Here is a 14,774-nt window from a genome sequence, read left to right on the forward strand (position 1 = left end):
AACCTCAATGTACCCATTGCCCATCTTCAACAGTTATGAACTCATGGACAGTCTTGTTTCATCTGTGCCCCTATTTACTTCCCCTAAGGACAAAATATATTGAAAGAAATTTCAGATAAACATAATTTCCTCTGTAAGATTTTGGCATGCTCTAAAAGGTAAGGACACTTTAAGCACAGTCACAAGACTGCTGTCACACCTAAAACAATTAACAGTTCCTTAATATCATCAAAGGTCTTTAGTATTCACTTACCTGATTATCTCATACATTTTTTTAGTTCAAATTATAATATTATAATAGGGTAAATACATAGCAATTGATTGATAAATCTCTTAAGTATCTTTAATCTATAGGTTCCACTTCTCTCTCTCTCTCTTTTTTTTCCTGGCAATTTATTTATTGCGGAAACCTAGTTGTTTGCCCTTTAGAACTTCTCACAATCTAGATTTGCTGATTGATTCCTCAAGGTGTAATTTAACATGTTCCTTTATTCCCTGTATTTTCTGTAAATTGTTAGATCAGAGGTTTGATCAATCTTAGGTTTGTTTGTTGTTATTTTGGTTTATTTGTTTGCAAGTATAGGTGATATCGTATACTGCAGTCAGGAGGCACATAATGGTCTGGTTGTCTCTTTTATTTTTTTAATGTTAGTAGCCATTGATGATCACTACCTAGATTCATTCATTCATTCATTTGCACTATCTCATTTAATCCTTACCATACCTCTTCAAGGTAACTATCATTTTATAGGGGAGGAAATGGAAGTTCAGAAAGGTAAAGTGACTTTCCCGGGATCACTAGCTAATGAATGATAGAGCTCATATTCAAATTCCCGTGTATTTGACTTCAAGGGAAAGGGAAAAGGGAAAGGAAAAGGAAAAAAGGGAAAGGGAAAAAGGGAAAGGGAAATTTGCGTAGTAATATCTGGCAGGCACAATGCAGAGGTTTTAAATAAGCTGTGAGGCTGCTCACTTTTCAATGCTTAAATATTTTGAGATCTGACTTGTCTAAGCAGTGGTAAAGCATTTTGAAAGGGAGTTAATTTACATGGCTTGTATGCAGGTAGTTCGCTGATTTGTAAATTTTTACTTCACGTGCTGTTTTCTCTAAATATGTAAACCTATGTATGTAAGAGTCTGTGTGTTTTAATTGTGACATAGATATTCGCTGGAACCTTCTTGCCCTTCTTGATCTAGGTATAATTCTCTTGAACCTCTCATTCCACTCCCAAAGCACATGTTGTTTCTTTGATACTTTGACCTAGACGTGAAACTTGACACCCTAAGTTCCTAAGAAAACCCCCACTTAACAAAACACTTGTGAACATACAGGTCACTGAAGGTTTGATAGAGGAGACCGAGAAGGAGAAGTTATTCTTAAAAATCCACCACTGAAGCTTGACTGACCGTTGAATTTATCCCAGTCTCTTTTTGTCTTGCTTGTTCTCTCTCCTTTCCTCCTTTCTCTCTCCCTTTTCAAGGGCAAGATAACATTACCATGCAGAGCAGACCTTGGCCCTAGCTGCTGCATAGGCTGTTGAGGTTTTACCTTTAACACTTGTCAATGTATTTTTTTCCGAGTTCTCTTTAAAAGGAATTATGGTACCAGCTGTTCCTATAATAATTTTTCTACCTAATTACATAATAGAGATAATATTTTTAGATGAAAAACAACAATAATTGGTTGCATCAGGTGTGTTGATGTCTAAGGTTTACCTGGCCCTGGTTATTGTTTTTTTAATCTATTTTTTATTAATTAATTAATTAATTTTTATTTTTGGCTGCATTGGGTCTTCATTGCTGCCCACGGGCTTTCTCTAGTTGCATTGAGCAAGGGCTACTCTTCGTTGTGGTGCGCGGGCTTCTCATTGCGGTGGCTTCTCATTGCAGAGCATGGTCTTCAGTAGTTGCAGCACGCAGGCTCAGCAGTTGTGGCTCGCAGGCTCTAGAGCGCAGGTTCAGTAGTTGTGGTGCATGGGCCTAGCTGCTCCGTGGCATGTGTGATCTTTCCCGGACCAGGGCTCAAGCCCATGTCCCCTGCATTGGCAGGCAGACTCTCAACCACTGCACCACCAGTGGCCCTGGTTACTGTAATTGCCAGTTTCTGTCAGCTTATTAAAAGTGGAGGCCCTTTACCAATCTGTTTGAGCCTTGTTCTACTACAGGCAGGGTACAGTAGAAAAGCACTATGCTTTAGAGTTAATTGGGCCTGGATCTGCCTCCCAGGCTTATCCACTCATGAGCTAGGTGATCCTGGACAATTTTTTTAACTCTTCAGAGCTACTTTATGGGATTGCTATGAGGATTATATAAGATAACGCCAATAAAACTCTTGTCACCATGCCTCAGGAAATGGTTACTCCCTTCTGTGGGTCAGTATTGCTGCAGGAACTGGGAACCAGCCCTTGGAGTATAGTCAAACATTGGTGATGACTTCCACAGTCCTGGTCAACTTTTGTACATTTTAAAATGCACGTTTTTCACACCCTCCTTCTCCCAGGAGCACTGTTAAGTTTAAACTAATATTTGATTATAAAAGGCCGTAAATATCAGCATCTCTAAGGTAATTTGTGTGTAGAAGAGAGGTGTGTGATAACACTTTTTTTTTTAAAAAAACATAGGTGTGAAGGAATTACAAGTCCAGAAGGCTCCAAATCTATAGTAGAAGGAATCATAGAGGAAGAAGAAGAAGACGAAGAAAGAAGTGAGTCAGTAAACAAAAGGAAAAAGGAAGATGACATGGAGGTGGGTGAAAGCCTGAATACACCTGGAAGGATGGGTTAGGGAATGGTTCAAAAGTGTGTAAGGTGCGAAAGGGAGGTAACATTGTTCTTTTTGTCCATCGTTAGATATTTTAGGAGACGAAGATACCATCGTAATAGATACTTAGATTAACTGTAAGATATAAAGCACTGTTGATGGCTCTGACAAATTGGAACATAAAACTTACAGTACTACCCTACCCTCAAGCAGACTGCTTTCTCATCAGGCCCTTTCTCACCTCTGTACTTCTGTTCCTGTGATTTATCTCATGAGAAAATCCCATTTCGTACCAGTCTACCCTAAACTTATCCAGATCCTTCCCATCTTTCAAGGTGTATCTCCTTGGGGAAGCTTTCTGACCCCGGTTTATATTAGTCCCTCTGCAGTACAGCACTGAGAGCCTGTAGGACACACCTTAGCACTTGCTTTTCTGAAGTTGTGACCAAGTCATAGAACTGATTTTCATAAGCCACATTCAAAATATTATGGTTTTCTTATAGTCATCCCTAGAATGCAGATTCAGTGTCCTCTAATAACATAAGAATTGTCTCCCAACAAAAATATCCTATGTATTTTGAGGGCAGGAACTGATGTTCTGTGTGAATTTCCTTCAGCGTATAGCTCAGGGTTGTGTGCATAGTGAGTGTTCTGTGAGAACTTGCTGAGCAACTGATTTGAGGACACCAGTGGGAAGGGGTGCTTTTTCTGGGAAATGATGAGTGAGTGTGAGCCATAGACTTTCTGGGATGGATTATGAATATCTTACTAATGACAGGGAATTAGTAAGATGTTACTAATCTTACTTATGTATACTTGGTGTATACCACATATTCCTTTGCATTTGGAGATGCTAGTGTTAGCAAGGAAGAGGGTGCATTTTTTTTAAACAGTATTTTTAATTTAATGAGGATCTTCTTGTCATCCTTAAGATCAATGAATAATACTTTGTACCTCTTTGGAGTTTACAAAATTATAAATAATGCATGATCAGTTTGCCCTCCAACACTCTGTGAGACGAGGGGAGACCTTTTCTCACATGTTAACGCTATAGAAACTGAGACTCAGAGATGAAGAGATTTGTTCAGGGTAATCAATTAGTGTTTAGTAGATTTGAGACTGATACAAACTATCAGTTACGTTTTACCTTTTATGTGCTAGGATCTATACTGAATGCTTCACATTAATATCTCTAGTTCTCATTTTGCCTCTGCATTGTAGATATTAACACTGTTTTACAACTCAGATGCAGATACTTGCTCATGGTCACATATAAATGTTAGTGCTAAAACACATCTAGATCCTCTGATTTTTAATTCCAACTCATTTTTTCCTTATAATTTTTTATAGGGCCTATTGTATGGGGTTTTATGAACTCCAGCAGTTTTGTTAGGAGGACAAACTGAGGCATATCAGTCAATGAGGAGCATAGCTAAACAGTCTCCACCTGAGGAAGGACACAGAGAAACTCTAGTAGTCAACAACTTCTTGCAACTAGTAGATAAGTCCTGGAGATCTGATGCACAGCACAGTAATTATAGGCAACAATACTGTATTATAAACTTCAAAGTTGCTAAGACACTAGATCTTAATTGTTCCCACCACAAAAAAATGATAATTATATGACATGTTAGAGGTGTTAGGTAACACTGTGGTGGTAATCATATTGCAATATATAAATGTATCAGATCAACATGTTGTACACTGTAAACTTAAACAATGTTGTATGTCAGTTATATCTCAAAGGAAAAATAAATTAAAATGATGGAGAAAATGTTAATAATGCCAATTAAACTTAACAACAACAGCACAAAAAACCGGGCAAAGCTTCATAGGGGCATCTCTGTTTAGCACAATATAAAAAGTTGTGTTTCAAATGACCCTGAGGCATACATAAGAGGTCAGTTGCATCCACTCTGCTCTGTAAAAGAAAACAAGCTATACATTTTTATTGGGGATGGGGAGAATCTAATACAAAATGGTTAAAATACAGAAAAGAAAGGGAAAACATTTAAGCTTTGATCCTTAAAGGAATAAACTTCACTTGTCCAGGAGATATTCCTTTATGCATAAATCTCTCTTTTTCGGACTGCTTTATTGAAAGGTAACTCATCCAAAGTATACCATTCAGTGATTTTTTAGTACAGTCACAGTTGTGCAACCATCACAACAATCTAATCTTAGAACATTTTCGTCACTTTTAAAAGAAATGTCTTACTCATTTGCAGTCATTTTCCATTTCTCTCCATCCTTTCCAGATCTAGGCAATCACTAATCTACTTTCCGTCTCCACAGATTTGCCTAATCTGAGCATTTAATATAAGTGGAATTATGCAGTATGTGATCTTCCATGACTTCCATTCCATCGCATAATGTTTTCCAGGTTCATTCTGTTGTAGCATGTATCAGTACTTCATTCCTGTTTATGGCTGAATAATATTCCATTGTATAGATAGACCTTTTTTTTCAGATTTATTGAGGTATAATTGCCAATTAAAATTGTAAGATATTTAAAGTGTACAATGTGATGAACAGATGCATTGTGAAAGGATACTCCTCAATGAGTTAACACATCCATCACCTCACAGATTTACCTTTTTTGTGTGTGTTTTTGAGGACATTTAAGTTAACTCTCTTAGCAGATTTCAGTTATACAATACGTTATTGTCAACTATAGTCACTATAATTGTGTTTTATATTAATTAGATCCTCAGACCTTTTTCATCTTATAATTGAAAGTTTATACCCTTTTACCAACTTCTATCTATTCTTCTACCTTCCAGCCCCTGGCCTGGTAACCACTTTTTTTTTTTTTTTTTTTGCGGTATGCAGGCCTCTCACTGTTGTGGCCTCTCCCGTTGCGGAGCACAGGCTCCGGACACGCAGGCTCAGCAGCCATGGCTCACGGGCCCAGCTGCTCCGTGGCATGTGGGATCTTCCCGGACCGGGACATGAACCCGTGTCCCCTGCATTGGCAGGCGGACTCTCAACCACTGCGCCACCAGGGAAGCCACTGGTAACCACTTTGATAGACCACACTTTTAATCCATTCATCAGTTAATGGACATGTGGGTTATTTCCACTTTTTGTCTATTAGGAATAATGCTGATATAAACATTCAAGTACAAATTTTTGCGTGGGCATAGGTTTTTATTCTCTTGGGTATATACCTGTGAGTGGAATTGCTGGATGGTAACTCATTTGAGGAACAGCCATTCTGTTTTCCAGAGTGCCTGCATCATTTCATATTCGCAGCAGCAGTGTATGAGGGATCCAGTTTTTCTGTATCCTTGCCAGCGCTTGTTACTGTCTTTCTTTTTGATTATAGCCATCCTAGTATGAAGTGGAATCTCATATCTGTGGTTTTGATTTACATTTTTCTAATGACTATTGATGTTGAGCATGTTTTCATGTGCTTATTGGCCATTTATGTATCTTCTCTGGAGAAATATCTCCTCATATCTTTTGCCCATTTTTAAATAGGGTTATTTGTCTTTTTATTATTGAGTTGTATTTGCGGATGAAATCTAGTATGCATTTGGGAGCAGCTTGTGAGATTATGCTGTCTCTGTGGAGCTGATCTCTTATAAATGACTCATAAATGGGAAGCACTGCATGCAGTAGGACAGGCTGAGGTTCCAAGTTGAAATGACAATTAGTGTTCATTTCAAAGTGTCCTGTGTCTGGAAAATATTAATAGAAGAGAATAGAATGAGTTGTTTAGTGAGATCTAGAAGATCCAAGTTTCCTGACTCCCCATCCAGTGATCTTTTTTTTAAAATTGTGGTAAAAAACACACACAACATAAAATTTACCATCTTAACCATTTTAAAGTGTATAGTTCAGTAATATTAAATATATTCACACTGTTGTGCAACCAGTTTCCAGAATTTTCTTATCTTGCAAAACTGAAACTCTGTACCCATTAAACAACAACTCCCCTTTCCCGCTTCCCCCAACCCCTAATAATCACCATTCTACTTTCTGTTTCTGTGAATTTCACTATACTTTAGATACCTCATATAAGTGGACTCATATAGCATTTGTGATCATTAATGATCAATGCAAATCAAATCAAATGCAAATCAAAACCATAAATATCACTTTGTACCCATTAGGGTGGCTACTGCCAAAAAAACCCAAAATAACAAGTATTGGCAAGGACGTGGAGAAATTGGAACCATTGTGCACTATTGGTGGGATTACAAAATGGTACAATCACTATTAAACATGGTATGGCAGTTACTCAAAAAATTAAAAATAGAACTACGTATGATCCAGCAATCTCACTTTTGGGTATATAGCCAAAAGAAATGAAAGCAGGGTCTTGAATAGATATTTGCACACCCATGTTCACAGCAGCTGATCTCTTAATAATAAGTGCTGTTGGAACATCTTTTCATGTACTTATCGGCTGTTTGTACATCTTCTTTGGAGAAATGTCTGTTCAATTCCTATGCCCATTTTTAAATGAGGTTATTTGATTTTTTTGTTGTTGAGTTACAGGAATTCTTTTATGTCCTTTGGATATCAACTCCTTATGAGATACATGACTTGCAGATATTTTCTCCCATTCAGTGGTATGCCTTTTCACTCTATTGATTGAGTTCTTTGATGCACAAACGTTTTTAAGTTTGATATAGTCCATTTATCTATTTTTACTTTTGTTGCCTCTGCTTTTGGTTCCATAACCAAGAAATCATTGCTAAGTCCAATGTCGTGAAAAGTTTCATGATGCTTTCTTCTAGAACTTTTACAGTTGTAGGTTTTTATATTTAGGTTTTAATCCATTTGAGTTAATTTTTGTATGTTGTCCAACTTCATTCTTTTGCTTATGGATATCCAGTTTCCCCAGCACCATTTGTTGAAAAGAGTGTCCTTTCTCCATTGAGTAGTCTCAGCATCCTTATCAAAGATCATTCGACTGTATATGTGAGAGTTTATTTCTGGGCTCTCGAAGTTTTTATTCCATTGCTCTATTTGTCTGTCTTTATATCATTACTATGCTGTTTTGATTACTGTAACTTTGTAATATATTTTGAAATCAGAGAGCATGAGTCCTCCAATTTTGTTCTTCTTTATTAAAATTGCTTTGGCTATTTGGGGTCCCTTGAGATTCTATATGAATTTTAGGATGAATTTTTCTATTTTTGCAAAAAATGCCATTGGGATTTTGATATTGTGTTAAATCTGCAGATCATTTGGGTAGTATGAACATCTTAATCATGTGGTGATCTTTAATACAATATATGCTGTCTCATGCTCACTTCTAGATTTTCATATTTTGGTTGATATGTGGTCATCTAATTATTTCAGTTATAATATTTCACAATTTTGATGCAGAGAAGTATAGAGAACCTTTTATTTGTTCAGCTTGTATTTGATGAGTGCATACTCTGTGCCATCTACTGTATATCGAGATTTAACAGATATTGACATTTTGTCATATTTGTGTCAGTTTTCCTTTTTTAAATTACCATTGCAGGAACATTATATCATTGTCATAAATAAAAATATAAGAAAACATGTTCTATGAACAAATCAACATATTTTCAGTTTTCCCTTCCAGTTCTTTCCCAAAGTGTACCATATTTTTCCACTAGTAATCCTAACTTAGATGACATGTTGTACTCTGCTTCTTTCACTTAATATTATATTGTAAGCATTTTTCATACTACAATGTGTTTTTGTAGTTATTCTTCTGATGATGTGTTCTTTTTGCCAGATGAGTATAAGAAGCTCAATCTTGGCCTTACCATTTACTAGGTTTGTGATCTTAAGAAAGTTTCCTAGGTTCATTGAAACTAATAGAAGTAAAAAGTAAACTTCTGATTATCTAAACATGGAAATTACAACAATAACCTATGTCACAAGGCTGTTATAAGGATTAAATGTATATTAAAATGTCAGGGACATGGTAAGCTCTTAATATGTGCTAGTTTCCTTCCCTTTCCTTTTCCCAGGGACCTAGTTTTTATCCTGTTCCTCCAGGGGTTGCCCTCAGAGACTCAAAACTTGCTCTTATTCCTCCAGACCAAGAAGGACCATCCTTACACTTGGAGAATTGAATTGGCAAAAACAGAAAAATACTGGGATGGCTGGTTCCGAGGCTTATCCAATCTCTTTCTTAGTTGTCCTATTCCGAAATTGCTGCTCCTGGCTGGTAAGTGTGTATGTGTTTTTATTAGTCAGCTTGGGCTGCCATAACAAAATACAATAGACTGGGTTGCTTAAACAACAGATTAATTTTCCCACAGTTCTAGAGGCTGGAAGTCTGAGATAAGGGTTCCAGACTGGTCGAGTTCTGCTAAGAGCTCTCTTACTGACTTGCAAACAACCACCTTTTCACTGTGTCCTTACATGGCAGAGAGAGCGAGAACAAGCTAGCTCTCTGCTGTTTATTCTTATAAGGACACTAATTCTGTCCTGTGAGGGCCCTACCCTTATGACCGCATTTAACCTTAATTACTTCCTCATTTAACCTTAATTACTTCCATATCTCCAAATATGGTCACATTGTGAATTAGGCCTTCATCATATAAATTTGGGGGGAACACAGTTGAGTCCCTAGCAGTGTATGTATATTGTCATCTCAGCATGTCTTTGTTAAAGCTATTTACCAAATGGGTAGCGACTTCCAAAGTGAAGTACAATCCTCACTCATTTGTGCCCTTTCTCCTCCCTTTGCCAAATCCCTAAACCTAACTAAATATAAGCATCCACCTGGGATGGCCAAATTCTGGCCTGGCCTCTACCTGGTCAAGCCCAAGTCCTTCTCCTTGAGTGGTATAAGGATATTCTGAGTATAATGGAAATTTGAAAAGTAAAACCCTATTTTCAGAAACCAGCTTAAACAAGCAAAGTGGTTATGGGGAACCTCAGCCTAGAAAGCTTCATGTGGTGAGAATATACCTTCAGGGAGTTAGGATTGGCATTAACATGAATTGAGAATGTCATCATGTTTACAACTCTAGCAATTTTTACTTCATTATTGAACAGCAAAGCTTATTTCACGCAGCTTTTTTCTAGCAAGCTACTTATGGATTCTCTTATTTTGTTCTAGGTGTTGATAGATTGGATAAAGATCTGACTATTGGCCAAATGCAAGGTAAGCTGTGAAGAAATTATGTTCCTAGGTCCCCTGAGGGCAGAGAAATGGGCAGAGTCATGTGGAAATTTTCCATCTAAAAATGGGAATTATACTACCACATATGCCTCAGAGTTGTAAGGATTAAAGTGAGGCAATGTCTTTGAAAGGGGCATTATAAACTATAAAGTACTCTGTGTAAATATACATATTGTGAAAGATATTCTGAATACTGATCAGTATTTTTATTATTGTTCGAATTCTTAGGAAGGGGAAAGGTCCAAGATAACCCAGATAGAAAAAGGTTGAACTCTATTTAGAAGACAGCATAATGAGGTGGTAAAAGCAAGGGCTCTGAGAAATGCGTTTGAGTATTGCTTCCTTCCTGCTAATTTTTTTGACCTTGGGCAAGTTACTTGACCTGCCTTAGCTTTAGTTTTCTCGGTCTATAAAATGAGAAAATTGATGGCAACCTCACAAGGATTGTGAGGTATAATGAGTAGGAAAGTGACATGTTGTGCTTAGGTCCAGGTGTATTGGCTAGATGACTGTGGAGGTAGTGGAACAAATTTCATGGAAGCTTTTGGCTTTAGTACAGATGAAAGGCCTGGTGAAGGTGAAGTCAGTAGTCACTGGCAACTTTGGGTTATAGGAAGAAGAGGTGCTAACTCCAAGGCCAAGGTTTCAAGCTTAAGCAGATTCTGTTCTTGACCTTCCTTCTTTTCTACTTACTCTCCCTGGGCAATCTCATGGCTCTCATTTATACCCTGATAACTCCCAAAACTAAACATCTGACTCATACCTCTCCATGTATCAAACCTGCAGGACATCTCTACTTGGATGTCTCATGGGCCCCTCAGACTGTTCCTTGAGCTGTCCTCAAGCTCTCCACAGAGAAGGGGGCTATTTTCCTTGATAATAGTTGTTCAAAGGCCTCTGAATGATTTATCAAACTCTGACCTTAGACCTTCATACCATACCCTTCCCTTCCCCCAACTACATAGTGTCCTGAGGCCTTGAGCAGGACCATGGGCTGGGACTATGTGATTTTTTTGGCACTGATGTTGGTAATTCTGTTTTATTTTTTAATTTATTTTCGGCTGCGTCAGGTCTTTGTTCCTGCACATGGGCTTTCTCTAGTTGCGGCGAGCGGGGGCTACTCTTTGTTGTGGTGCATGGACTTCTCATTTCGTTGGCTTCTCTTGTTGCGGAGCACGGGCTCTAGGCATGCGGGCTTCAGTAGTTGTGGCATGTGGGCTCAGTTGTTGTGGCTCGTGGGCTCTAGAGCACAGGCTCAGTAGTTGTGGCACACGGGCTTAGTTGCTTTGCGGCATGTGGGATCTTCCCGGACCAGGGCTCAAACCCCAGTCCCTTGCATTGGCAGGCGGATTCTTAACCACTGTGCCACCAGGGAAGTCCTGATGTTGGTTATTCTGAGCTTAGACATTTTTCCGTAAATTCAATTAAGCAAACCTTTTCTAAGCAAGAAAAGACCTGTGTAAGACCTGTGCTTGATGCTGGGCACACAGAAGAATCAGACATAGCTCTTGATACTATCTGAAAGCAGTTAATCTTGACTAGAATAGCATTTGGAATCAGTGTTGATCACCAGCCTTGGAAGCAGACAGTCCTGGGTTTGAATCACTCTTACTGGTTTTGTGGCCCGAGTGGATTGCTGACTTCCTTAATTCTGAGTTTCTTCATCTATCGAATGGAGATAATGAAATAATTCAATTGTGTGAAGTTTAAATGAGAAAATGTGGGTGAAGTAAAATAAATGATGGCTTCATTGTGTCCAGGAGGCACTCCTGATACCTCATTAAATCCCTCCTGTTACCCCAGTAAGGTTTATGCCAAGACCACCTTCTCTTTCAAAGCATCCCATGAGTATGTATAGAGAGTAATGACATCCATAAAACAAAAGGAAATGGCTAAATCACCACAGATTCCAAACCACAGCCTTCCCAGCACTGTTTAAACCAGCTGAATTAGTTACTGAATCCTAGAAATCCAGCACTCATTGATGGTGCAACTTAGGTGAATGATTTAGGCTCTCTGAACCTAAAGTTCCTCATCTGTAAGATTGGCGGGGAGGGGCTTCCCTGGTGGCACAGTGTTTAAGAATTCACCTGCCAGTGCAGGGGACATGGGTTCGAGCCCTGATCCTGGAAGATCTCACATGCCGTGGAGCAACTAAGCCCGTGTGCTACAACTACTGAGCCTGTGCTCTAGAGCCCACGAGCCACAACTGCTGAGCCCACATGCCACAACTACTGAAGCCTGCGCGCCTAGAGCCCGTGCTCCGCAACAAGAGAACCCACCGCAATGAGAAGCCCACGCACTGCAATGAAGAGTAGCAGCAACTAGAGAAAGCCCGCATGCAGCAACGAAGACCCGATGCAGACAAAAATAAATAAATAAAATAATATGGAGTTGGAAATATGCCCACCTCATAGAATAATTGTGAGGATTACCCATGATTATGTTATTTTATGTGTACTGGGTACAGCATTGTTAGTATGTGTGAGCTCTCCCTGATTCCTTATACCCACTCTTCCAAAGAGGAGTGAAAAATGCAGTCCCAGTCATCAAGGTTTGAGTTGTAAGTTTTATCAGGTTATTTGCTCAATCGTTCATTCATCTAAAACTTACTAAGCACTTATTTAATATCTAGCCCTGGGTTGGGCCCTATTAGGGATATAGAGCAAGTAATGATATTAGCCCTGTTCTTATAGAAATGACACACTCCTGGGGGGGCAAGCACCAGTGGCATATAGATATTAGTTTACAGAACAACAGGGGCACAAGCTGCTCTGTGTTTGGATCCATTAAATGCATTAACAGTAGTACATTAGGAGATACAGGGGAGAGGGGACTAGGCTGGAGCACCCAGCGGCAGCTTACTGCAGGAAGAGGGGCATAAGCAGGACCTTACTGGAGGGAATGGTCTTAGTTCCTCTGCTGACTAATTAAGTGGCCTTGGGCAAATCACTTCACTAATCAAGGCCTTGGTTTCATCATCTCAAAAAAGAATTTCAGTATTTGTCCTGCTTAATTTTATAGGGTAGATTTGAGAATCAACTTAAAAAATGGGTAGATGAGTATTTTGAAAAAAGATTTTAAAGCACTGTGTAACTGGGGTAAGAATCCCAGAATGTGATAGCCAGAAGGACTTCCAGAGCTTACTCCCTTATTCTGAGGCTCTGAGAGTCTGCTCTTTCTACCTGTGGGAGCTCTGGGTCCCGTATTCTTTAGTCTCCTTAGAGATCTTGCTTTATCAGTCATTTCTGTTCATTCTTAATAACTGTCACATTAGTTGTGAGCTTACAGTGTTCTACAGGACAGTGTGAGAAAGTGCCTAGTACCGTGTCTGGCACATAGTTAAGCACTCAAATGGTAACTTATTATTGTAATAATAAATCTCAAAGTCCTTAACATGGCCTACAAACCCCTTAATGGTATGGTCCCTGCTTACCTCTCCAGCCTCATTGTTAACTCTCATGAGCACCATGCCAAAGTTTTTCTTTTCAGGAGCAAATACCATTTCATCCTTCTTTCTTTGTGCAAGTTATTTTTTCTGTGTGGGAAGCCTTCCTGGATCCCTATTTGATTGCAAAGCCCCTCTTCTTGTGTTTTTCCAGTTCCATACTGTGTTTTTCCAGTTCCATATGCTCGGTGTTATCATAGGAACTACATACTGCATTAAAATGTTGGTTTTTATGTTTTGCTCTCCCACTAGACTGTAGTGTATACAGGAACTGTTTCTATGTGTCTGGCCCAAAGTAAATGCATACTAAATAGGTGTAGAAAGAAAAAGTGAAGGGAAAATGATTTGCTCAAGGTTACAATTTCAAGTATTACCATCCTCCTCAAAGGCTAGGTGTAATTGGGTCCAGAGTATTGGCAGGGAGGGGATGGGGGATTCCTGGCCTCCTGGAGTGACCTGTGAGGCTGCAGAGATGGTAAGGAGAGGACCATTTTAGTCCCTGAGGTGGCTTTGGTTTGTATCTTCCCCAGGGAAGTTCCAGATGCAGGTCCTACCCCAGTGTGGCCATGCAGTCCATGAGGACGCTCCAGACAAGGTGAGTCTGGTGCTTGATGAATGTAAAAGGACAACGTGGAATAACTGTGGGTCTCACAGAAGATAGAACCAGCCTCTGAGTCAGCCTGTGTCGCCTGCAGCAGCTGCTGTGGGGCCTACACAGATGGGACTCCACCAGCTCCCCAGACCTCTCCCTGGCAGCTGCTTCTGGTCTTGACTTTGTGTGTATGGGCTGAGGAGTTACTGGCACCCTGCTATTTCACCCAGGGCTCTATGGTTAAGATCTTAAGCTCTACTTCTCCATTGCCCCTGAAAGCCAGATGGTAGAAGGGATAATCGGGTAGAAACTGCTCCCTAAACCACAGTCACAGTTAGGAATTAATATGTGCTCCTCCTGTAGGAAAAAAGTGCTTTGTAACTCTAAGGGGATAAATAAGCCTTCACATCATTCCTCTTGACTTCTCTGGACCCATCCCTGGCAAAGGGTGGGGAGGAGTCTCCCAGCCCTGCCAGGATGCAGGTCCTTTTGATTTCAGGCTCCTCAGAACTGTAGGACCCATGAGTCCACCAGAGAGCCTTACCTTCCAACAGAAGCCCACCAGACCTCCAAGGATGAACCCCGTTGCTACCCTTAACATGGCCTGGAACATCTCTCCCTTTTCCAGGTAGCTGAAGCTGTTGCCACTTTCCTGATTCGGCACAGGTTTGCAGAGCCCATCGGTGGATTCCAGTGGTAAGGAAGTACAAAGGTTTAAGGAGCCCAGCAGTGTTCCAACAAAGAGATATTTGCAAGGTTATAGGTATCTCTGCCTTACCCCTGCCTGGTTTAGGTCACCTTGCCTTTCTTCTTCCTCTTCAACACAGAGCCCAGCATGTGTGTTTCTG

The 14,774-nt window shown here is 39.7% G+C and overlaps 2 protein-coding genes across 4 annotated transcripts in view; one reads left to right on the forward strand and one right to left on the reverse strand.

Moving 5' to 3' along the window:
• The window catches only part of PPME1 (protein phosphatase methylesterase 1), a 73,829-nt gene extending 59,083 nt beyond the window's left edge, over positions 1 to 14,746 (forward strand). The window contains exons 9-13 of the mRNA XM_060303683.1: positions 2,622 to 2,745; positions 8,794 to 8,923; positions 9,824 to 9,868; positions 13,865 to 13,929; positions 14,555 to 14,746. Of these exons, the coding sequence (XP_060159666.1) occupies positions 2,622 to 2,745; positions 8,794 to 8,923; positions 9,824 to 9,868; positions 13,865 to 13,929; positions 14,555 to 14,626 (436 nt within the window). The 3' untranslated portion in view covers positions 14,627 to 14,746. The remainder of the gene's footprint in view (positions 1 to 2,621; positions 2,746 to 8,793; positions 8,924 to 9,823; positions 9,869 to 13,864; positions 13,930 to 14,554) is intronic.
• The window catches only part of P4HA3 (prolyl 4-hydroxylase subunit alpha 3), a 129,730-nt gene that overhangs the window by 53,466 nt on the left and 61,490 nt on the right, over positions 1 to 14,774 (reverse strand). The window lies entirely within an intron of this gene.

Source organism: Globicephala melas, chromosome 8 (genome assembly GCF_963455315.2).
Source record: "Globicephala melas chromosome 8, mGloMel1.2, whole genome shotgun sequence".
Taxonomy (NCBI): Eukaryota; Metazoa; Chordata; class Mammalia; order Artiodactyla; family Delphinidae; genus Globicephala; species Globicephala melas.